The sequence below is a fragment of the Aulonocara stuartgranti genome (assembly GCF_965226115.1).
Source record: "Aulonocara stuartgranti genome assembly, chromosome: 22".
Taxonomy (NCBI): domain Eukaryota; kingdom Metazoa; phylum Chordata; class Actinopteri; order Cichliformes; family Cichlidae; genus Aulonocara; species Aulonocara stuartgranti.
The window spans coordinates 28709631-28734122 of record NC_138957.1 but is presented as its reverse complement, the minus strand read 5'-3'; the positions used below and the strand labels follow the sequence as shown (position 1 = coordinate 28734122).

Genomic DNA, 24492 nt, shown 5'->3' with positions numbered 1-24492 from the left:
ATACAATTTCTCTTTTTAAATCCATATTTAAATGATTACAGTCTATATATATATATATTCAAGATGCACTAGATTCACAAATAAATATATTGCCTCATCATATATGTGACATTTCTACAACTGTTTTATTATTCAAGTTTATTATTTAACCTCAGTTGCAATTCTGAGGAAAAACACAAGCATGTCCATATATTATTGATTGAGAATCAATTTTCAGTCATTATTATTTTAAATCCTATTTTTTATTATTGAGACCTAAACAAAAATATATATTTGGGATTTTTTTTTGTTTTGTTTTTTTTGCTTCTGTTTGTTGCATCACATTTAAGGGAAAACAACCTTAAGTAATGATTTGCAATTGCATGTTAATATTGAGCCACAGGACAATATTTAACGGTGTTCTATGTGCCCTGTGAATAACATGCCTTGCTCTAAGTGCAGTTTTCTTTTGCCCAGGGAAGCGTGAACCTAAAACAAAAACAGGAGCAGTCTAAAGAACATGCAGGTCATGAAACTGTCAGTGTTTTGTGTAGAAACACAGGAGTTAAGGTTATCACATAAATGGAAAAGAATATATTTCCTAGTCAATATTCTTAGAGTACACAGTTAAACGTTCTGAGTTTAGTTTTGTTTCTTTGGCAGCCAGATTCAAGTGAGGCAGAGTTGAGTGTTTGGGTTGGGGATCCAGCTACACGTAGCCATCGTCTCTGGGAGGACGAGGAGGAGGAGGGGGCGGCTGCAATTGATCGCTGTCCATCTGCTGTGTGTCAGGAATGTTCTCCAGTGTGAAGGAGTCAGTGGAGCGAGTGCTGATACGAAGAGGGGCCAGGCGGCGCAGGTTGCTTGGGGTCCTTGGCAAATCCACCTGGGCTCGATGTGACAGAGCCACCATGCTGCTGTCGAGCTCACTCTCCCCAAGCCAAGGCGGAATCTGCAACAAATCCATGGGGTCCAGGTCCGGCATGAAGGCTGGGTTCTCAATCCCAGCTGGATGAACAAAAGAAACTGAATTAGGACCTCAGGTTTCTATATTATGGCTTCTGTTGTTCTCAACGATTTGCAAACAATAATTTATAATAGAACGTATCAGGTTTAAAATGACAAAAAGAAAAAAATAAGGCAATTTCAATGGTCGTAGGAACATGTCTGAAGTTTGGAGAGAGTAATGTTTCCAACAGTCTAGCTTCCACTTTTCTTCCATAGGCATTAATATACCCCCATACCATTAGAGATGCAATCTTTTGAAGTGAGTGCTAATAACAGTGCAGTGTCCATGTGTCCCATCCAGTTCATTTCAAGTGAGCTGCGTTTCTGCATGTCGTGGTTAACTTTGTTCACAGACAACATGTGGAGGTGTTTCTGAGCCCGTGCTGTGATTTCCTAAACGGTGTCATGACAGTTTTTAATGCAGTTTTTAATCCAAACATCACAGGAATCTGTTGAGGATCTTTGGCCATGTTTTTTTGCACAGAGATTTCTCCAGATTTTCTGAGTCTTGTGATGAAATAATCAAAGTCTTTGCCGTTTTATTTTGAGGAACATTTTTCTAAAATTGTTCCTTGATCTGTATACAACATTTTGCAGATTGATGAACTTCTACCCATGTTTCGTTCTGATAAACTCTGCCTCTCAAAGATAATCTTTTTAGACATAGTCATGTTACTGTTCTGTTACCAGTTAAACTAGAAAAATGTTCTTCCAGCTAATTCTTTTTAGTACCACCTAATTTCCAACTGTCTTAACTTTTTACGATTACTGCTAACATCAAATTCAACATAAGATAATCTTTTTCACAAAACAGTAAAATGTGTACTTTTACGAGCTATATGGATTTATGAGATTTGACACTGTGTGCTTGATGCTTCTCATCTGTGTACATAAATTAAATTCAACACAGCTTCAGTTCTCTGGAAATTTTTTACAGATGTTTGTGGAGTCGGAGCAGAATTAGGCAATTCTACGATAATGAGCTGTCTTCACACATGCACTGCAGCCATAAACTGTTCCCAACAGGTTAGAAGGAAAACGTTCAAAAGAAATGAATCGAACATTAGCCAGGCTTTAACCTGCCAGTCCACTAGTACAAAGTCCATATGATGTATGACAGTCGGGTACTTTTACCCTGCAGCTCACCCTTACATAAACCACATACGGTATTTCCAGTAGTGCGAGCCTGAGGATGACTATTTCCTGCTGTGTGCTGCACAGAAAGGTGCAGCACACAAACAGAAAGACTGAAAACTGAGAATTTTATTTTAAAGATTAAATTTTTAAAATGGTACTTAAGTAAATTTTGCACTGAAGGGGGTTTGTTTCATATTGTATCTATTTTGACCTTAATTGCATTTAAAGTATGGTTCTGTAATATTTGTGTTTATAGTTACTATAGTGACCAGTTATAGTGACCAGCTACTCTCTTGGTCACTCTTGAAAAATATATGTTTGCTCTTAGATACAGGATTTACAGACTTGTTTTACCTCCTGCTCTGTACGTGGCTCTCATGTATGATTGGTCATAGCCAGAAGCGCTGTCTCCCTCTGAGCCTAAAAATGAACGTGACAAGATTTTCATTGGCTCTCTAAGTGCTTACCTATTTTAAATCTGAAGAAAAAAAACACCCAACAATCATACAAACCCTCATCACCAGAATAGCTGGTTTTAGCCTTGTCCATTGACTTTCCATTAGGCATCTGTAACAGGAAGACGAGTCATTAGATTATTAGCTGTGGTTCAAAAAGTGAAATTCTAAGTCATATTCATTTGTTCTCATGTTGTTCTTCAATTTTCGAATAAAAGATTAGTAAAGCCCAACAATTTTATGAGTAGGCCAATATTATAGGAATATATTAGCTATTTGATGGCTGATTGGTATCGGCATTTATAGCAGCTGACAAATGAAAGTGAATAAAGTAACAAGAAACGTGATAGTTTGTCCACCAGAGGGAACTCTGTAACTTCACTGTTAGCGATACACTTGCTTGGACCCTCACAAACACAACAACCAGCTGGTCCAAGCAGAGTTATGTAGAGCGTAAACAACCAATTAAATAAATGCACATAAAAACTGTTTGAGAGATTTGTTCATGTTTCATGTGTCTGAAAGAAAAAATTATGTGATGCCCAAATTTGAGTCGAAACACTGGATCTTTCTGAGAAATGAGATATTAATGAAGCATAAAATTCAACCACTTAAACAAATTTATCTTCAGGAATGCCAATAACTGTAATTTGGCATCTTCGCCAAAAACCATAATGCTCTTTATTATTTTTTCTTCTTTTTGTAAAACATTTGAGAATTCGTGGATAATAAGAATAATTATGTTTCAGAATTAAAAATGACTTTCAACCAAATGTGTAAGCATACTGGTGGATTATCAACTACAGAAAAATAAAAATGATTTCTGTAATTGCTAATACTGTTAATTTAGGGCAGCTGTGCTATAAATCTTGCACCGGTTGGTGGTCTATTAAATTTGTTAACCACCATCAAATATTGGTATCAGTATCCAACTTAAAAATCAGTTCTATTGATTTTTTGGGAAAATGGCAAATGGCCTTTATTTGTATAGAACTTTACTAGTCCCTAAGGACCCCAAAGCACTTTACACAACCAGTCATCCACCCATTCACACACACATTCACACACTGGTGATGGAAAGCTACACTGTAGCCACAGACATGATAAAAAAAAATCTGAAAATGTTGATTATGTCTAAAGATGAGATAAAGATAGTATAAAACAGTTTTAAAATGTTTTGAAAAGTGGTATTTTACTTCAGGAAGAAAATAAATATAGAAATGAAGTTATGACCTTCTGCTGCTGTTCTTTTTGTGTGTGCTTGACAATCGTCTTTGGTGGTTTGACGCCCATTTTTGCAGACGTGAACGACTTCAGTCGATTCCTCATGGTTCTCTGGAAGATCTCCTGGACTTCTTTTTCATCTCTGTTGATATCGAAATGGCTGCGACTGAATCTGTGCCGATGCTGTAAACAAGAGGACGAGAAGACAGCTTAATACTCCTTCACAAAATCAAAAACAGCAGGTCATGATGTCAAGCTTAGGCTTAGGTTCAGCTCTGTGTTAATAGACTAGAAGATCTGTTGAGCTCATGCTCACAGTTCCTGCACATCTGCAAGCCACTTTGGAATGCATCTACCACAGTGCTTCCTTTATATACTACACTATATGGCCAAAAGTATTTGGTTGTCTGCCTTCACACATGTGAACTTGAGTGACATTCTATTCTTAATCCTTTGGGTTTAATATGATCTCAGCTCACCCTTTGCAGCTATAACAGCTTCAACTCTTCTGGGAAGGCTTTCCGTGGGTTTAGGTGTGTTTATGGGAATTTATTAGTGAACTCAGACACTGATGTTGGACAGGATGTCCTGACTTGCAGTCTCCGGTCTAATTCGTCCCAAAGATGTTCTGGTATTTTGAGATCAGGACTCTGTGCAGGCCAGTTCTTCGACACTGAACTTGCTCATCTATGTCTTTATAAACTTTACTTCATGCACTGGTGCACGGTCATGTTGGAAGGGGCCATCCTCAAACTGTTCCCACAAAGTTAAGAGCTTAAAATTGGTCAAAATGTCTTGGTATGCTGAAGCATAGTTCTCACTGATGCCTGGAAATATTCTTCTTTTGATAACAAGTTAAATTGTACTAATTATATAGAAGCGCGGCACTAAGGTGCTTTAGTAAGCCCTTGATGTAATGACTCAATGTGCTCATTACCTGTTTTCTGCTCTTGTAGAGATGCTGATCCAGAAGGTGGTGAGCATTAATTGCCTCAGCTTCCCTCACAGCCTTCATGATCTGCTCATGCATTTCCAGGCTCACTGATGGAATGGGATCTCTACTAAGAAGCAAACCAAATCATGTCAGCGGTATAAAGTAATATAACCATATTAAAGTAGTACATTAACTCTGGTTTCCATTTTACAGCACAGTGGCAAATTGAAGCTTCAGGCATAGAAGATGTTTGTTAATCTAATCTAACTAATAGTTGCAGTGCATTTGATTTCACAACATGATCCTATACTGACTTTTAAGTCTGCTTTTTGCTCTTCTCCTATTGTCATAAAAATCTAGATTGCTCACCTTGTAGTGGACATTGCACCATGATCATTTGACATATTTGCATTGTTGATATCGAAGGATTCACTTTCAGACTTTTTCTTGAAGTCAATAATGGAATTTTCATTACGGACAAACTCCAGAGAGCCCCTCCGCTCACCCTGGAACAGAAGAAGACCATGCTTTCTTTCCATGTGGCAGTTTTATCAGTTTTCTTTAATGAGTACTTTAGCAAAATGATGCTCACTTCAGTCACATATTCCATAGCATCCTTGAGGTTCAGCTGATGGAAGACATCAAAGACTTGGTCTTGTTTCTTCCTTGCAGACGGCTTCATCAAAATCCATGACATCCAGTTTTCCTCAAAATACTTCCACCTTTGCAAAAAGGAAACGAAATTCTTATTTTAAAGTTTATTTTAAAATGAGAAGATATTTTCAAATTACGTGTCAAGTCTTGTACATACTTGCTCCTCATGTAGTTGTGTCCTATTTGTCCTGATATGTCTTCTATGGCAACCAGAGTGTGATTAAACATCTAAAGAAAGGAGAAGGACTCAGCAATAACTGGATAGAAAATGGTTGTGTAGGTGAAACGAGAGGTTTTTCGTTTTAGATTTACCTTGTTTGTCAATTTCTCTAGGAGCGAAACCTCAGTCACTGCAGCTCTCTTTACTTTAAGCCACATGACCAGAGGTTTCATTGTTATTCCCTGCAACAATGTCAAGCAGGAATGCAATAGTGTTAGGGGGGGTGGTAAGTTCATGAGCTTTAACAGAGACCGGGTAGAGGACAGGGTTCTCTGTATCTTAGCTGTTCCTAGGACTACTTTGTTTTGGAGAGAGACCTCTGATGTTGTGCCTGGAATTTGTTTGGGAGTGACAGCTCCTAATGCTTTTATTGGTGATTTTTATTGGTACTTCTTTACTTTCATGTCAGAAGGGGCCCAGAGGCCAGTACAAGGAAGTGGACCCAAGGGCAGACACAAAAACAAACAGCAATAAGGTTTTACAGGCTTTACTGTAAACACAGAAATGAGAAATGACATGATGTGGGTTCATGTGAGAGCACTATAGTTAGACCTGTAAGTAATACCTGTAATACAAAGGCGTGAAAGCAATATTGATTCTGTGGGCTTACTTGCAGGCCATTCCAAGGAATAGATTTCAGAGAGGTGCAGAGAATCTTGCCATGGAGGCCAACGTCCAGGTAACCGAGCTGCATGTGAGCTGCAAGCTCCTCTTTTCATTGCTCATTGAGCCTCCAGAAGCTGGACTTTGGTTCAGCTGTCTTATTATCACTATACTTACCTACATTAGCATTAGGAGCCGAGACCCTAAACTTTGAAGAGTGACTCCAGCAGATTCCAGACACAACATCAAATGTCCAAAGGAGTGCAGTCCCAGGAACAGCTAAGCTACTGCCAGAAGCCTTTTTTTTTCTTCGAAAAAGATAGTTAACTAATTAAGAAAAAGTGACAAATTCACCTGCAAGATGACAGTGAAGTACACCACAATGAGTGTAGTGCAGACCATCAGGTTTTTCTCTTTTATCTTATTCTCATCCAGCATCACAGCCAGGCCATATGCAACAGCTCCTCGTAGGCCACCGTAGCTCATAATCACCTGATCTACAAACTCCAAGGGCACCAGCCTGTACCTGTTGAGGATCCAGGTGAGGAAAAACACACCTGCAGTACGAACACAAACACACAGTCTTATATAAAGACTCACAAAATATCTCCAAATGAATCTTCATGAGTTTTGAATGCATTTTAGTGTTTCAGTCTATCTAAATGTATTTGCATAACAAACAAACTTTTTACATCACAGTGATGCTTTGACACAAAACTGAGCCCAAAAAGACAAAATCTCACCAATGAATCTGTACACCAAGACGAAGAGGAGCGTGAGTAGGATGAAGCCCGTGTTCCAAACCCAGATAACCTTATCGATGGCCGAGATGCCGAGGAAAACAAAGATGATGGTTTCTGATCCGTTGGCAAAAGCCTTCATGGCGTATCTGACTGTTTGGACCGAATTCTCATCCATGTTTGCGTTGATGTACTTCTGACAGCACATTCCACAGAAGACAATCCTACAGAAAGGAAACACAAAAGTAGACTTTCATCTAAATATGTTCACAAAATATGCAAAATAGATGCAGAAATAATAAAACAAATTCAGTTGTAAAACACTCACGAAAGGATAGCAGACAGCGAAAGCATCTCGGCAGTCAGGTAGGAAAGATATCCCAAAACAAAGATGAAGCCTGGTTCGATGATCTGGATGTTTTTTGTGCATCTGGTCAGAAGTGAAATTAGTAGGCCAAAAACAAGGCCCACAAGGGAACCGCCAAATGCAACCACAAAAAAGGAAACTGTAGAGAAAGGGGGAAATATGTAAAAATCTACTTTTAGGCTTTGTTATGTTTTTTATTGCATCTGTTTACATGCCTCTACTCCCTACTGTCCTAACTGGCTTCTGCTAAAAAAAAAAGAGTAAATAAAGGCATCTCCAAAAGTTGATTCTTTTCATCTGGATGTAGTGTTTTCAGTGGGAGACACGTTTCATCACTCATCCAAGTGACTTCTTCAGTCTGAGCTGACTGCAGGTTTCCCCAATCTTATAAACAGTACATTTGCATAACAACTGAAACTAGCACCACTGAAGGAACTGGGAGGTCAGTTCCCAGCCAATGCCAATAAAAGCATCGTGGTGGCTTGAAATGGTCAATGCATTTTGATGAAGAAGCTCATAATACTGAACAAAAAAATGCTGTAAAAAGAAACAAAAAAACAATTTCTGCTTAGCCAGACGTGACTGTAAGTGCTTATAACCCATACACAGGCAAATCCTCTATTAACAGCTTAATAAATGTCATATCTTACCTATTCCTTTGATAATTTCTGCAGCATCAATTTTAGGTCCTCCCAGTGACACAAATGCATCAAACACATTGAAGAGCACCTAAGAGATGAAGAAGAAAAAATAATGTTTGGTCATTTAGCAGTAAAGAAGGACCCATGACAAAGGGTGCAATTCCCCTGTAATTAAATGGAATTTCGACGTATTTTATTTGAAATTGCAAAGTAATTATATTTACCTACAAGTACTACACACTAGAGTAAGGGGTAACAGGTTTTTGTTGTGCAAAAACAAACAGTATTACATTGTAGCTACACTGTCCTTTTGGGGGTATGGGCAGTTTTACAGAGTAGATTGATACTGCCTTTTTACGACTTTATTTAATCATCGTTGTGTTAATGTGCATTGATGGAAGCCCTGTGGATGTGATAAGTACCAAGCGTACCAAGTTACAAAAAATAAATGAATACCACCAAATGTGTAGGCCTTTGTGACCTTATAATGATGGAGCCACATCTAACTTAATTTTTTTTTCTGTCACAGTCACAACACGTGTATTAGAACAGAACGTCTCCTTTCCTATGAAATACCTGGAAGTTAAGCAAGGTAAGTCCCTCCATAATAAGACCTGATGTTGGGAAATATTTCATTGTTTTTCCACGAATTACCACTTAATAAGGATCTATTAAAATTATTTATACACTACTTAAAACACTTGCAGTGTAATTATTTCTTAGTTCCTTTAAAGCACATGAAGTCATGCAAAACTAAAAATTTCCAACTACTATTTAAAATTACTTACATAGTACTTAAATTTACTTATAGTATAATTATTTTTCTTGTTTCCTGTAAAAAGTAGTGTGCTTACCTTAAGTATAGCTCAAGTATTTGTGGGTAAATATAACCTCTTAAGCCCCAAAGGGGTTTCTGAGCTTCCTGCTCGAAAATGCAATGCCCAAATTAATTGATTATTTCTCTGCAATTACAACCTCTGTCCTTACAATCTTGGTATCAAAATAAAGCTAACACTTGTGAAATTTCATCAGAGGTGTAAATATTGAAGCAGATATTACTGTGTCAAAGTTACTGAGACTGGAACACAGAAAAAGTCAATAGAATTTATCCTCACCTAATTTTTTTTTTTAGCATATAACCCTTTTAAAATATGCCTCAGTTCACATTTCATTACAGAAATTCAGTAACCAACATATAAACATCATCTGTGCAAGGATTTATGTTTGTAAAGTGAAACAGTGAAAAATTACAGCACTGTCAATACATGAATATCCACATGTTGTACAAAAATGTCTAATTTTGGCACACAATTGGACACCATGCCAGTTGAATTTTTTAGGTATTTAAGAGCAGAAATAATTGATTTTATTAACAGGCCTAAAAATGCTTTTTTTTAATATATATATATATATATATTTTTGAAGATTTAACGACACATCTACATGGTAATGGCCCTTTTCTGCCGTGTGCATGGAGCATTTAATTGGTCTCTGGCCCTTTAAACTCTGAGGAGCTGTAACTTTGGTCTCTTTTGTTCAATTTGCATGATTGGCATCTTTTTTTAATTGTTTGAGCCAATAGAATCACAGTAACAATGCCACGTTCACGTTACTTCAACCAATCAGACCTTGCAAGGCTAAAACCCACGTGGGCCCAGATTTACTGCATGTGGTGTCTGTCCAGTCACGTGTCTGTAGGTGGGTCTATAACGGAGGATGGAAAATGACTCTGATGTGGCTAGGTAGGCGTGGTAACTGCTGATAATCACATGGCTATTTCATATAAATGAAATGAAAATAAATTCCATTTAATTGAAGGGGACTTACATTAGTGATGGGTAAATTTGATTCTTTTTACTGAATCGAGTTTTAATGACTCACTCACCAAAGTAAATCGGGTTTTTTGAGTCATTTGATTCACTGAGTCAGTTGACCAGAGAGTGCAAAAAATGTACATTTTCACTCAAACTTAATTTGTTTCTCTTTTCATGTAAATCCTACTGCTAAGATGAATGATTCTAAAAGAAAACAACTATTTTATAGAGAAAAAAAGAGCAAAAACATTTCTAAAATGAAGCAATTTCCTATCAAAATTGCTAAATAAACATTTTTTTTATTTTATTAGTATTTTCCTTAAATGTGTTAAATATATATTTTCTCATCTAAATGTCCACTGAAATGTGAGCCAGGGGGCGGTAATGTGCCTTAACATTGGTTGCCAACCAAGAAGAAGAAGAAGCTGTGAGCCAGGAGGGAGGGGGTGAGTGAGTGATTCGTTCGCTCTATGATTCAGCACAGGAGGGAGGGGGTGAGCGAGTCCTGAGTGATTCGCTTACGCCAGGGGTGTCGAACTCCAGGCCTCGAGGGCTGGTGTCCTGCAGGTTTTAGATATCACTGTGGGTCAACACACCTGAATGAAATGATTAGTTCATTACCAGGCTTCTGGAGAACTTCAAGACATGTTGAGGAGGTCATTTAGCCATTTAAATCAGCTGTGTTGGATCAAGGACACATCTAAAACCTGCAGGACATCGGCCCTCGAGCCCTGGAGTTCGACACCTGTGGCTTACACCTACGATTCAGCACAGGAGGGAGGGGCAGAGGTGGGACCAAGTCATTGTTTTGCAAGTCTCAAGTAAGTCTCAAGTCTTTATCCTCAAGTCTCAAGTCAAGTCTCAAGTAATGTCAGGCAAGTCAGAGTCGAGTCTCAAGTCACTGGTGTAAAAGTCCGAGTCAAGTCACAAGTCTGAAACTTTGAATTTCAAGTCCTTTCGAGTCTTTAAAAAAAAACAACGAAAAAATAATGTTGCAGTTATATGCTAAATGTAAATATTAGACCATGTAATTTTAAAATCTGTGTTTTTCTCAACACATGACAAAATAGTGAACTTAGAAAATATACACAAATTGTGAAATTGCACCTCTTTAAAATGCAGCTCAATTAAACCTAGCTCCAAGAATAATTTTCACCGACAGTTCTGAGATAAGCTGCATGTTATTCTTGGATGCGGTTGTAGGACCAGCTTTAAAATCGCATGACAAAAATATCATACACATTAAAAAAAACTGTATCACCAACGTAGCCTGGACAACATTTGCTAGTTAGATGAAGTCAGCTATCTCATCGTAGCATATTTATATGCATATTTATAATCATACGGTTCTTGGAGTGAGTGCATACACTCATGAAGTTTAGTAACTTCAGGTCACTGCAACAAGCCCAGGTACAGTTTACCGACGGATGGGTGCAGGACCTTGAAATGCACCGTGTAGAACGAAAGACCATCGTACGTATCATAAGTTTACCAGTCTCACAAATCGTCCTCATAAATACACATTCCTTAACCGTTTATTAATAGGACCTTTGAGCTCAAGGGTAATTAATTAGTAGTGGAAATAATTTCTGGTAGCATCACAGAAATGTAGCAGTGACAATAATATTGTATGCTGTAATCGTACTGGGCAATTAGTGATACAAAAAACCTGTTTTATCCTGTGAATAAAAGTATATGTTTTTGTCAATGTACCATAATAACAGAAGCGAAACGCAATATTGTGTCAGGACAATTCACTATTTATGCACAATAAATAAAGGAGCATAGCGCGACAATTTCTGTTCAGCGCCAGACTTGCTTGTAACCTATATCACCAATTATGTAATGAAAATGACGTATTAACTACTAAAAAACACTGACCTTCGTGTAAATGCTTGGAGCAGACTAACCTGTGAGCTGGAGTGTTCTGGGACGTTATATTTGGTCTTTGAATGGCTGCGATCCAGTCGCATCTTTGTTACTTCGGAAACATGGCTGAACAATTTCTCTTCAACGACGTAATCCGATAACAACCGATCTCTTTACTCGTCGGCTTCCAGTGGCTGTCATGCGACCGGCTATTGCAGTTAATAATAAAACGGCTTCTTGACATTTTTGTGTTTCTTTTTATCGCTGTATAACTGATTTTAATTGAAAGCCTGCGTGCGCTAGTACCGCTTGCCACGAGTTCCCAGAATCCTTTGCGGTTCTACCCGTGAATGACGTCACATTTTCAATCTCTATATAATATGCATGTTAAATTTTATATTTGGGGTAAAATATCAAGTCTTTTCAAGTAAACCGGTTCAAGTCCAATTCAAGTCCCAAGTCATTGGTGTAAAAGTCCAAGTCAAGTCACAAGTCTTAGAACATTTTTTCAAGTCAAGTCTAAAGTCATAAAATTAATGACTCGAGTCTGACTCGAGTCCAAGTCATGTGACTCGAGTCCACACCTCTGGGGAGGGGGTTAGTGAGTCTTGAGTGATTCGTTCGCTCTATGATTCAGCACAGGAGGGAGGGAGAGAGTGAGTCCTGAGTGATTCACTTACGCCACAGGTGTTGAACTCCAATTACAGATTATATCAATACAATAAAGGGCCAGAAATAAAGTAAATACATTGCCAGTATACCAATACTGATAATGATACTTTTAACCTATAAAGGCATCTTATATAAGGGAGAGCATTGTGTCTTGATTTATGAGATGAATTATCTCTGATTGACAAATTCTGTCCACATTTAATTAATTAGTTCATTTTTATTTTACTTTCAATTTTAAGCTTAATTCAGTTCTCTAAGACATGTATTCAGTTTTATAGTACACCTCTCCTTTAAGGAGCAATATGATATAGCACTTATGCTTCTGAGAAGGTCACACTTCTAACGATAAAGTCACGGGTTTCTAACATTGTAATTTTAAAAGGTGTGCAAACTTTCAAGTTTCAGCAGTGAATGGGGTGGAACTTCATGATTCGTATCAAATGAACTCCAGACTGTTCAGAAACACCTATATTGACCAGAGAAGCTCAGATAAGATGGCAAGACATCAGCTAGAGTAAAACCACTTAAACTGTTTACTTTCTTTACACTTCATGTCTTCAAAGTGGACATGCCTATGACAGATGTCTCACCAAACTCACAGGTTATGTTACTTAAGTAATGCTAAAGACAGCAATGATGCATACGAACCACTGTTACACCGTCGTTGAGCAGCGACTCTCCAAACACCATGATGAAGAGGACGTCGTTAACGTGCACCTGCTCAAACACAGCAATGACGGCCACGGGGTCCACAGCAGCCATCAGACTGCCGAAAAGAAGGTACTGCAGCAGACCGATGTCCAGGTCACCTGTACAGGAAATGCCTTGATGCTCAATCATCCAGGTAAGTAAATCCCAAAAGGTTGATTCTGTACATCTGTACATCCCCAATCTTATAAACAGTACATTTGAATAATAATGGAAACTAGCCAACTGAATGAACAATGGGCTGGGAGGTCAAGTCCTTGATCATTAATGTGCAAATTGTCATGACCATTGATCAAAGACCATTGATCAATGCCTATGAGTACCATTCACAGAAAGTTGGGGAATGGCGGCAATCACAGCATTGTGAGACACAGCCCCCTCCTTGATTCACAGACACATTTTTTCTAAACACAACACCTCAGTGGCTTTAAACCCCAAAACACACTGCGCCAAAAAACGGTCCACCCCAATGATCGGATCCCCCGACACAAACAGAGTAATGTAGAGTGCGCTAAGTGCCAGGAGGATTGCCATGATTTAGACACTGAGGAAACCAAACAACCTCTTGTGAAGCGGATGGCACAACACAGAAGGAAGTCTATTTCCACCTACAGGCAAATGGACAGTCTTTCAATGATGAGGATTTACACATTCTGGACAGGGAGGAGCGCTGGTTTGAGCGCAGAGTCAAGGAGGCCATTTATGTGAAAAGGGAAAGACCATCTCTGAATCAAATAACATTGTTTCAGTTATTGTGCAAATGTACTGTTTGGGTTAGGAAAACCTGTAGTCAGCTGAGACTGAAGAAGTCACTTGGATGAGTGTCAAAATGTTTCTCCCACTGAATTTCCAGATGAACAGAATCAACCTTTTGTGATGTACAGGAATCATATTAGATCTCTCTCTGGTGCATTCACGAAGAAATTACAAAGCCCCTCTTACCCATGGCTCCTCCCATTTGGCACCCCCACAGCGACAGCCCCAAGCTGGCAGCATTCCAGCAGGTCCCAATGACAGCATGGACCAAGATTCCGCCCAGGTTGGTGAAGAAGAGCTTGTTTGGCATGTGGTAGCCTGCATCCAGAATGACTTGAGGCAGCAGGTAGAAGAAGAAGACTGTCGGGGTCAGCCTGAAGGTTTGCACCTTGTCTGCAGCCCAAATCATGCCACCCAAAATGAAGCCAAAACAGATGAGCAGAGCGCTCTCAGGTATAACGCTGGTGACATGATGGTTGGCCTCAATGACTGAGAAGAGAAAACAAGATTTAAAAAAAAAAAAAAAGATAAAAGCCATGAATCAATAGTAATAACCTTTGATTTTACATTAATCTGCTTGTAGTCAGGTTGGAGCTGGCAAACATTCAAACCTTTGGTTCACTTTACTGAACCACAAATGTAAAACGCTTGTGAGGTTGTAACATTTGCAAATGATTAACTGTAGTGCTCATCTAAAATAAAACACGAAAGCACATGATTAACCAGCGTGGCGGATGAATGAAACCCCACTGCATAACTAAAGATAGCCTCATGATTAATGGGCAGAGGAAGTGCCATTAAAGTTTATTTAACAATAAACCCTACTGTCCCACAGCGGTAAACCAATTTCCACCTCACGGGGTTACACTTCTGTTATGCATGTTTATATTTACCCTCTTAAATCCTGGTGTATCATGTTTGATATGTGCAGTTTTTTTTATGAGTTTTTGAGACTTCTCCTTTATCAGTGAAAAACCTAAAGAAATTTTATTCAAGATACATTCTTCAGCATTTTTTAAATGCCAGATGTAGCAAATATGATACAAATCAAAAGTCATCTATGGAAATTAAAATGTTATATATTTGTTATATTGGCTCAACAAATTCTCAATTTTGAATTCATTTCATATTTTAGGCTTTAAGAGGTTAAATGTAATTAAAGATTAAATTACAGAAACTTGTATCAAGTATACAATTTTTCACCTCTGTGTTTTTATCTGTATATTTATATTTTATAAGCCTGAGCTATTCATTTAGAGGATTTCAGCTACCAAAAGTGAAAGCTTGCTCCACATTACCTTCTCTGTTTGCAAGAGGCAAACTATACTTCTTCTTTTCTTTTATCATCTCGTGTAATAAACAGAGCATATAAATTTTTTTTATCATATTTATATTCTACAATATGTATTACATACCCAGTTTGCCCAAAAATGACACCAGTACCCAAAAAGCCACTAAATAAGGGGTCTCCACGTGGTGCCACTTAAAGCTAATGATGGGTATTCCTGTGATATTGGAGCTGTGGCCATGTTGAGACTCATTCGAGTGACTGGATTCGGACAGCTTCAGGTGGGACCCCTCACGTGTTACCACAGCTTCACCCTTCACTGATGACACAACGCAGATCAACAACACTGACTCCAACAGCCAGAAGAGTGCATATCCACAGCGTAGCATTTGAAAAAAATAAACTGACTGAAGAAAAGAAGCCTTCTCGTGCCTGTATTACCTCAAGAGGTAAAAATAAATAAACAACACCTCTGCCAATGGCTTCCTACCCTCACAATATTCAACACTCTGTCTGTGACTTTGTGTCCTCAGTCCTGACACAGTCTGTATCAGGACTGGACTCAGCCTTTTTATAAGTTCACTACTCCTCTATGAGTAAGGTCATGTATGAGTGTGTGGTTGAAGAGTTTAAGAAGGAGCAAAGGATGTCATTCGGTTATTCAGTGACATCTGAAACATTCTCCGGTCATTGCTACATTTGTACTTTCCGGTCCCGTCCACTCCAGTTTGTCATGATATTGTTAGTGTTGTTGAATGAATACCTTTAGTTTAGGAACATTTCCACCAGTTTCACTCCTTAGTAATGATTGACACCGACCTTACGCAGTCTTAGTTAAAGACTCCCTTGAAATGACATAGCACCTTTCTCCTCTGTTAAGCACTCAAAGTGCTTCCTACTACTAATCTAAGTCTCCCAATCACACACATGTGAATGCAGTGTTCACTGTCTTGGCCAAGTACCCTCTGATCAGTAGATGATCTGCTCTACCACCTGAAACACAGCTGACCCTAACGAAGAAGAAATAACAAAGGTGTCGTAAAGCAGTCCCTAAATAAGCTCCTATCATTACATATTGGAGCAGTGACTTCAGAAGGGCACAAAACACTCCTGACTCAGTTAAGAAGCTTAATCATTTGTTTTGTCTTTACATTACTAAGTGATGCTGCAGGGGGATTTTTGTGCCAAAACAAAAAAACGTATGACTGTGTCCAACTTACAAGGCGAATGCAATGTCAGAGACTGTAATTTCAAATATATAATGTAAATTAAATGAAACAGAGAGTTAACGAAGCCAAAATCCACCTGTATTGGCATACACTGTGACAATATTGTAACAGGAGTGTTGCCTTGGCTCAACTCCAGCTGCTGCAAGCTTCACACACAGTGCTGCTCGTGTGGGGAGAATGATTTAGCCTACAATTACAGACTCCTGGGGACAGACAGAAGGTGAACAGTGTTAATTCATAACAGTTGGCTGGTTTTAATGTACTTTAGTTCTACTAACTCCACGGTCTCAAATCTGAGACTCTTTTACCCATTACCAGCGGCTCACCGCTGCTTTGGCAAAAAAACAAAAAGCAAAAAAAACCTATATTAAAATAAATGTATAAATGGAAACATGGTTATTTCTTTTTATATTTAATTTGTGTTTATCATTACCAAATGTGATTCTGATGGCTGCAGAGCAAGTCACTGGCAGGTTGCTGAAAAAAGTGCCTTCATATTCAAGGAATTTTTTTTAACATTTGTTCTTTTTATTAGTGATGTGCGATACCACTGATTTTCTTTCCGATCCGATACCAAGTAATATTCAGGGTGGTATCGACGATACTGATCCGATAAACTTATTTTATTTATTGTATCTCAAATTATAGTGTCATAATGATTACAGGACATCAGATTACTTGTTCTTATCACTTAATAATGCAGAGTTCATCATATAGAAATAAAAAAACTGAAGTTGTGCGCTATTTGAACATCTTGCCTGCCTGCAGCACTAAAGGACTCAGTGAGAAACGTCTGTCTCGCCCTAGCAGCACCTGACTCTCTCATCCTCTTCAGTTCGCCTCAACATACGCTCGTCATATTCTGTGATATGATTTACTCTGAGGTGTTTGACAAGGTTAGTGATGTTGCCACAACCATACATGACCCTCCCGATTTTTCCGGGAGAATACCGAATTTCAGTGCCCCTCCCGAAAATCCCGATTTTCCACCCGGACAACAAAATTGAAAAACCATATTGCAGAATTCATAGCGCGGCCCAGCCAATTCCAGTTTCCAACAATGGCGGCAGCTGCTTAGTTTTAATATTACTCTTATTTCTCTTTCTGGGTCGCAAAAAAACTTTTAACATATTTTCAGGTGAGAATGTAGCTGTGTAAACTTCAAATATCTAAGCCGACTGACACATCGTCTTCAAACCCCCGCGGTCTTTCGCTACTCGGGTTAAACGTGATATATAAGTCACTTTGATAACTTAAAAATCTTATTGTTTTTTTTTCAGTGTTTTATTTGTTGGTGACTAAATCGGTTTGGTTGAGATTAAAGTTCTTAGATTAGATTAAATTAAATTTAACTTTATTAATCCCTCGGGAGGGTTTTCACACAGCTGAATAAACGTCAAACAGAAAATAATTAAACAGAAGAGTTTACGTCAGTGCCCGGTGATATATTAGATAGCAAGGAGCAGACGGCAGAGTTTCACTCCACAGAGGGAGCTCGTGACGTAGGCCGGGTCCTCAGGTGGAAGGATAGGGACAATAGCCTCATTGGTTAGATGACTTGTTGGCACAGGTGTGAGTGGGGGTGAGTGTGAAAGCCTTGCATAAGAAACTAAAAAAAAAAAGTTTCTCTGTCATAAATCTGTACTGTATTTTTATACAATAAAAATGACCACTCGGTTACCTGCTATCTACTAGTGTGTGTGTGTGTGTGTGTGCTTTAAGAACATTTAGCTGCACAGTCGAGCGTGAACTCCCCTCCCATTATTAAGAAATGATAATGTCACTGAGTAGTGACTTGACTTTTCAGTCATTCTGACCGCAGGTCTCCACCACAGCAAGCACTCAGACGATGGTCAGATGAAGGTTGTTTTCAGTGTGGGAGGAACAGTAGCTACACTTCAAGACTGTTGTGTGGTATTTTTCATCTCAGGCTCTGTGCTCAACAAAATTTGTCATTTGTGGTCCCAACGCTTAAGGATTAAATGTTGTTAAACAACACAATAAACTAAATTAATAAATTTCAGATAAATAAGTTTCAGTGTTAGCAACATTATGCATTATATTATAGAATATTAGAGATTTAAGATTTTTATTATAAATTAGACTGACAGTAAGTGTCTGAAATGTTGTCCTTGAATTGGAGCTGTTTCAGTAACCCTGCCAGGGTCACTCTATATCATTTACACCTATATAAACTGTAAACATTTCTCCATGCCCAGGATGGTTTTCTCCAGACACTGTGGTTAAACTGCATGCTGAGGTCCATGAGCTTTTTCAAGAACCCTATTTTACATAAAATTAATTGTTTCAGCAGGTGAGGGATTTGGGTTGATCACTTGGTATCTGAGACATAACCGAGTTAGGAGTCAAGTATAAGTTACTATAATGATGAGGATGAAGAGTTGATCATTAAAATATAACATACAGATAAACCTTCTATATATCAGTCTGTGCAGTTAGGAAGCAGGATCCATTTCACCTGCTTTGGTGCACATAACAGTGATAACCCGTGCACCGACAACAGGAAGACAACCTCCAAAAATTAGAAAGAAAGTACTCAGACATAAAAGGTGCTTGTACAAATTTGTGTGTGACTGAGACTCAAATTTAAAATCTCTTTATTGATTTTCTATTATTTCCTGATTGTTTTTTCTCTAGTTTTGCTTTTTGCAAGTATCTCTGTCACTCATGGTGAGATTAGTGACATTCTAGCTGCACTGATTGGAGGTTGTCTTCTCGTTGCCACTGCAGTGCAACATTGTCACTTTCGTTTGCACCAAAGAAGGTGAAATCCATTAACGCTGGTCTTTTGCTTGCTAGCTGAATAGATTGTGTTATACTCCGATGGCTATAAAGAAGCTTTTTCTTGAAAAAGCACAAATAGTTGACCCTGCATTTATTGTCCATTGTACTTCAGTTAGTACCAAGCATGCTGGAAGAAAGACAGCACTGTTAATCTGTAAAGAGGAAATAGGTTCTTGAGAAACTGCCTTCCCTGTGTCCTTGTGTTTTGTTGTCTGTTGTGTTTTCATGTCTGTTCTTTCCCGGACTCGTCTGTGTCGTGTCTATCTGGGTCTGGTCTGTGTGTGTGTGTGTGTGTGTGTGTGTGTGTGTTCCTGTTACTTCCCGTTTTAATTTGGTTGTCTCCTGTCTGTGTGCGCCATGTTCTGCTTTTGCCTCTCTTACTTTGAAGGTACCTCGTCTCATGTGTTATATTAGGCTTTTCATCATCTGTCTCGTTGTGCGCAATTAGCCCCAGTTGTGTTCGTCGCGTTTCCTGTGCACTCGTCATTCCTTGTGTATTTAACCCCTTTGTTTTCTTCCATCCAGTGTCATGTCCTGTCTGTCTGCCTTTTTAGCTTCACGAGTGTTTCCAGTTTAGTTAGTTTTCTGTTTTTCTGATTTCCAGCAGTAAAGCTGAGTTTTGAGTTTACCTTTTGCATCCTGGAGTCTTCATACTGGGTCCTCCATTCCTGCCTGCCGCACACAACCCCTGTTCATATTTTTACATTGTCCACAGTTCCATGGCCCATTTCCCTTAAACTTAAACCCAGTAATCACTGAGAGCAAATGATCAAATTCATCAGTTAGAAAACACTCATTAAAATAAAAGTTCATCCAGTGACACCGCCCATCCCTATCAGTTCTAGACAGCAGCAGCTCAAGTTGCCGGAGTAATTGTGCAAAACTTTGGGTCGATTCTCTGAATCCTCTGAAATGCTTTTGTCTAAAACTCATCCGTAACTCATCTCAGTTAGGTTAGATGATACTCCTGTACAAATTTTTCTGAAATGAATGCCAACCAACAGATCAAGATCATAACTTGATCTAGTAAAGGTTTTCCATGAATGTGTGTCCCTCTTTTCTATAGGAAATTTGCTCTCAGTAAGATTTTGTGGTCCTGCAATTAAAAATTAGGTCACCGAAGCAGTTTAGAACAAAAGCCCAAACCTAGTTTTGTCTAAGAACCCTCAGTCAAAATAAAAGCAATGCCAAGTGTGAGTACATTCTTAAATAGTATGAGCAAATAATCAATCCATTCATTTGAATGTAGGTAGTTTCCTGTTCTTGTGTTTATTTGTTATGTTTGTTTTGTTTTGTTTAAAAGCCTGACGCTAAAGTGTACATCATTGTCCAACAGTACAAGTAATGGTGGTCTTTTATTTTGAAAATTTGACACTAGATTTTTCCTGTCAGTCAGATTTGCATAGGAAGGTTTCTAATTGAGTGAAGTGATCCAGTAGTATGTGCTTGGAAGCTATAACAAGAGCTGCCTGATTACTGTATGTCCAAACTGGGAAATTGAAACAGGAGAGAAAACAGTGTTTTTTTTTATGTGTGGTACTTGATTACAAGCAGAGCTCTTATGTAAGATTTAACCATTTTTCTTAGAGAGAAACAAGATTTAACTACCAAAAGAGCTCAGATGTATCCATTAATCAGATAGAGATACTGATGTAATCTGCTTATAAAATGAACTAATTCACATGGGTCAAATCTCAGCCACTGATCCCACTTTTCTCCTCCTGTTTGGCGTAAACTGCAGCTAAAGTTGCCCTTGTAGTGACATTCTAAGTACCTGTGAATTAAATTTCTCTGAAATGCTTTGTTCAAAAATCGTCATCTAGGGTAGCTGTAACTCAAATTCCACCTAGAACAAAGAGTATAAAGTCTGCTGGCTTTGAGAGTAATACTGAAACAGAGAGGAAATTTGTATTAAGTTTTGGTGATTAAATAATGCAGGCGCGGGGTAGACAATTAAAAAAAAGAAAAAAGAAAAATTACAATAGTATTTTAGAATCTCTACAGTTACAAACTCTGTGTTAACAATTTTTGGTATCAAAATAAAGCTAACACTTGTGGGGCTTAATCATCCAGTTATTATTTCTGATGTCATTAGCCGTTTCTGGGTCCAAACTCCACTTCAGGTCCCTAAATAGTAAATGGTAAATGCCTGTATTGTATAGCGCTTTACTTAGTCCCTAAGGACCCCAAAGCGCTTTACATATATAGTCATCCACACATTCACACACTGGTGATGGCAAGCTACATTGTAGCCACAGCCGCCCCGGGGCGCACTGAGAGAGGCGAGGCTGCCGGACACTGGCGCCACCGGGTCCTCTGACCACCATCTAAAATGAAGATAACACTGTATATATTGTTTTTTACCTTTATGCTTTGTGTGAACAACTACAGTGTGTTTCTTATGAAATCCATGAAGTGCTATAGAGAAAATTACATTTTATTTATGTAGTTAACACATTTTGAACATCCAGGCATCCATGAAAACAGGATTTATCAAATTTAACGGAGTTCAAAGTTAGCAAGGAGTTAGCTCGCTAGTTTCCACCTAAACATAATATACCATGTTCTGAATGAGGGATTTTTGAAAATGTACAGCTCTACTATCACTTCAGACATTAATGAACCTAGAACACTAAACAGTAGTGACATTTGTAAGGTTGCTAAAGTTGGGCTAGCTGGTTTTTAATGATGTTCTACGTGGTGGCTAGCTACACAGCTATGGTAGCTAGCCACATGCAGTGTTGCCAACTTAGCAACTTTGTCGCTATATTTAGCGAGTTTTCAGACCCCCTTAGCGACCTTTTTTTGTAAAAAGCGACTAGCGACTAATCTGGCAACTTTCTCTGGTGTTATTGGAGACTTATTTATGACAACTTTTTGACGTAAAAGTGTGTATCGTTCTTACTCTCAACAAGCAGCGGGTGCTGCGGTGGGCACCTCGCCCGCAGTGTTGCCAACTCCTCAGTAAGGAAAATCGCTATTGGTTGTCCTACAAGTCGCTAGAAGTCACTAAATGACGTCATCGCCTAATTTGCATAATTGGTCATGCTAATAACATCGTGGAAGAGACATAAAATGAGTAAAAAACGTCCTAAATGCATTTAGAGTTTATTTAGAACTACAAATTAAATTTCTTTTAGCAATTATTGTTTTTTTTTAATGTCACAATTCCAACCCTGCTCCTTTACCCGGGCTTGGACCGGCAAAAGTGACCCAAAATAGGCACTCTGGTGGAGTAAACTGTAAACGCACCAAACTTAAGTCAGGAGAACAACTGAGATAGATAATCTATCAACAATACGAGGTTAGTCATTAATATACTGCTGCATGGGCTGGACCTTAGTTACACTGTTAGGTTTTTAAAACTGAGCTTTAAAAAGAACAGTGGTAATAAAAACTGAGAGAGGCCAACAGTGATCACTGCCTTTTTTAAGAGTTTTTTTGTTGCCTTTTATAGCATATAACGACTCAAATGTGCTGCAGTAGACCAAAAACTGAAGAAAGCATTGATCAACATATAGACATCAACTGTAGAAAGAATTGTGCCGCTGAAGTGAAACAGAGCAAATTTACAGAGGTTTTATTAGAGACATAGCTAAGTATTTTACAATTTGGCACCATCTGTAAAAGTCAAAATTTCTTAGGTATTGAATAGAATAAATTAACTTTCTTGTCAGAGGTCATTTTTGCAAAAAAAATGGTGCATAATGCGTCTTTGCAAGAAAATAAGGCAGAAAATAGCGGTATATGATGGGAAGATGCTCTTGAAGCCCACATGGGAGATGCAGCTATGCAGGAAAAGTGGCTGGATTGCAGTGCTGGTTCATTGAATGTTGGTTGGAACATGACAGATCTTGCAGTTTTGGAATCTGTGAGATCTGTGTTTCCAGCAGAGACATTGTTTGTTTGTGTCGATGCCATCAGGAGAACATGGGGATCCGCAAATTGTGTCTCTTTAATTCCTTGTTGTTTTAGTTGTTTTTAGTGATCATGGAAATTGTTTTGTGCACTTTTAGCTGAGATTCTGACATTTCTTTGGATACTGTACATGTCTATATTTGAATAACAGACCTGGCGGTACAGCCCGTGTTCCCTATTTGCACCAGGGGTAATGGGGTTCAACGGGTTAATCTCCGGCTCTCTTCTATAATGTGTCTATTGGCCTGTCTTCCTCCCCATTTTTTCCCTTTCCATTGTCCACAAGTGCTTCCTCAAAGGAGATAATCAGATTTTTGTGATTTTCTCTATATTATCGTACGGTCTTTACCTTATAATCTAAAATGCTCCGAGGCGACTGTTGTGATTTGGCGCTATAAAAGTAAATTGAGTTAAATTGAATGTTGGGTTGGTGTAGAGCAGCGATAGTGTTCATGGTCAGTCTAAGAGGTTTACACTGTCTAGGAGTGGGAAATCAGTTACGGTAGTTCATGTTACATCTGCTTATATAAGTGGAAGACAATGGATGGATGGAATCTACAAAGAGTAGCAGCACAGCTCTGCTGCTCACAGACTGCAGGCAAAGAAATCTGGAAATTATTGGGACATACTTCTATGTTCTACAATTATTTTCTTTTCTGCACTGCTATAACATCCCACCTACTGAATCCCACTTTAACCCCTAAGGTGTGGAGACAAAATCACCAATTAACAATGTAGATAGCAGCAAATAGTTAAATTTTTTTTAAATTCTCATTATTTTTCTATCTGTGTTCTACACAATAGATATTCAAATTGAGTGTAAAATTCTAGCTAAAATAGGTTTTAATAGCTTTGTGCAAAAATAGCTTTTCCAGGGTTTCTGGTTGATGAGGGGAGAGCGGAGCCTTGCAGAAACAGGACTTTGCAGGACTCACCAAGTTTGCAGAGCCAGGAAACCAGGATCCACAGGGCCACCAGGTACGGGGTGGTGACATGATGCCACTTCCAGGACACAATAGGCAGTGTAGTGATGGGCTCCACTGCATGGCCACCTTCTCCAGTTGTTCCATGGTTTGAGCTCAGTGCATTGTCTATTTCTGGATTAAGGGCTTTTACTTGACCACTGCTTGATAAGGTTTGATCTGGATCTTCATCCGCAAGGCTCAAGCCTCTACACACCATCAGCAGCACGCAGAGAAAAAGTGTAAATCCCCAAGAAGCTGCCATTTTTGGATAAAATCCTTTATAAACCATCAGCAAACTATTGTGTAGATTGTTGACATAAATGTTCCACATACATCCACCTCTTCTTCTGACCAGAGCATAGTATCCACTCTCTGCTCTCCTGTATATCAAGGATACAGCTTTTCACAGCTCGTGAAACACAGCCCATTATGATGCTGGTCTGGCTCAACCCACTTTTGTACCCAGACCAGCAAGTTTGGTCACTTTACTCAGAGGTATAATTTAA

The 24492-nt window shown here is 38.7% G+C and overlaps 1 protein-coding gene across 1 annotated transcript; it reads right to left on the bottom strand.

Annotated features, from left to right (window-relative positions):
- Window positions 1-663: 663 nt before the first annotated feature.
- Window positions 664-24376, bottom strand: LOC309699488 (sodium/hydrogen exchanger 3-like). The gene is made up of 16 exons (XM_082522524.1): window positions 23957-24376; window positions 13968-14270; window positions 12966-13126; window positions 7972-8050; window positions 7283-7460; window positions 6958-7178; window positions 6569-6771; window positions 5704-5793; window positions 5549-5619; window positions 5330-5459; window positions 5107-5243; window positions 4741-4864; window positions 3813-3986; window positions 2637-2691; window positions 2479-2544; window positions 664-987 (listed from the first exon to the last, which is right to left on the bottom strand). The coding sequence occupies exons 1-16, from the start codon at window positions 24315-24317 to the stop codon at window positions 689-691; spliced, it is 2652 nt and encodes an 883-aa protein (XP_082378650.1). The 5' UTR covers window positions 24318-24376; the 3' UTR covers window positions 664-688.
- Window positions 24377-24492: the final 116 nt, after the last annotated feature.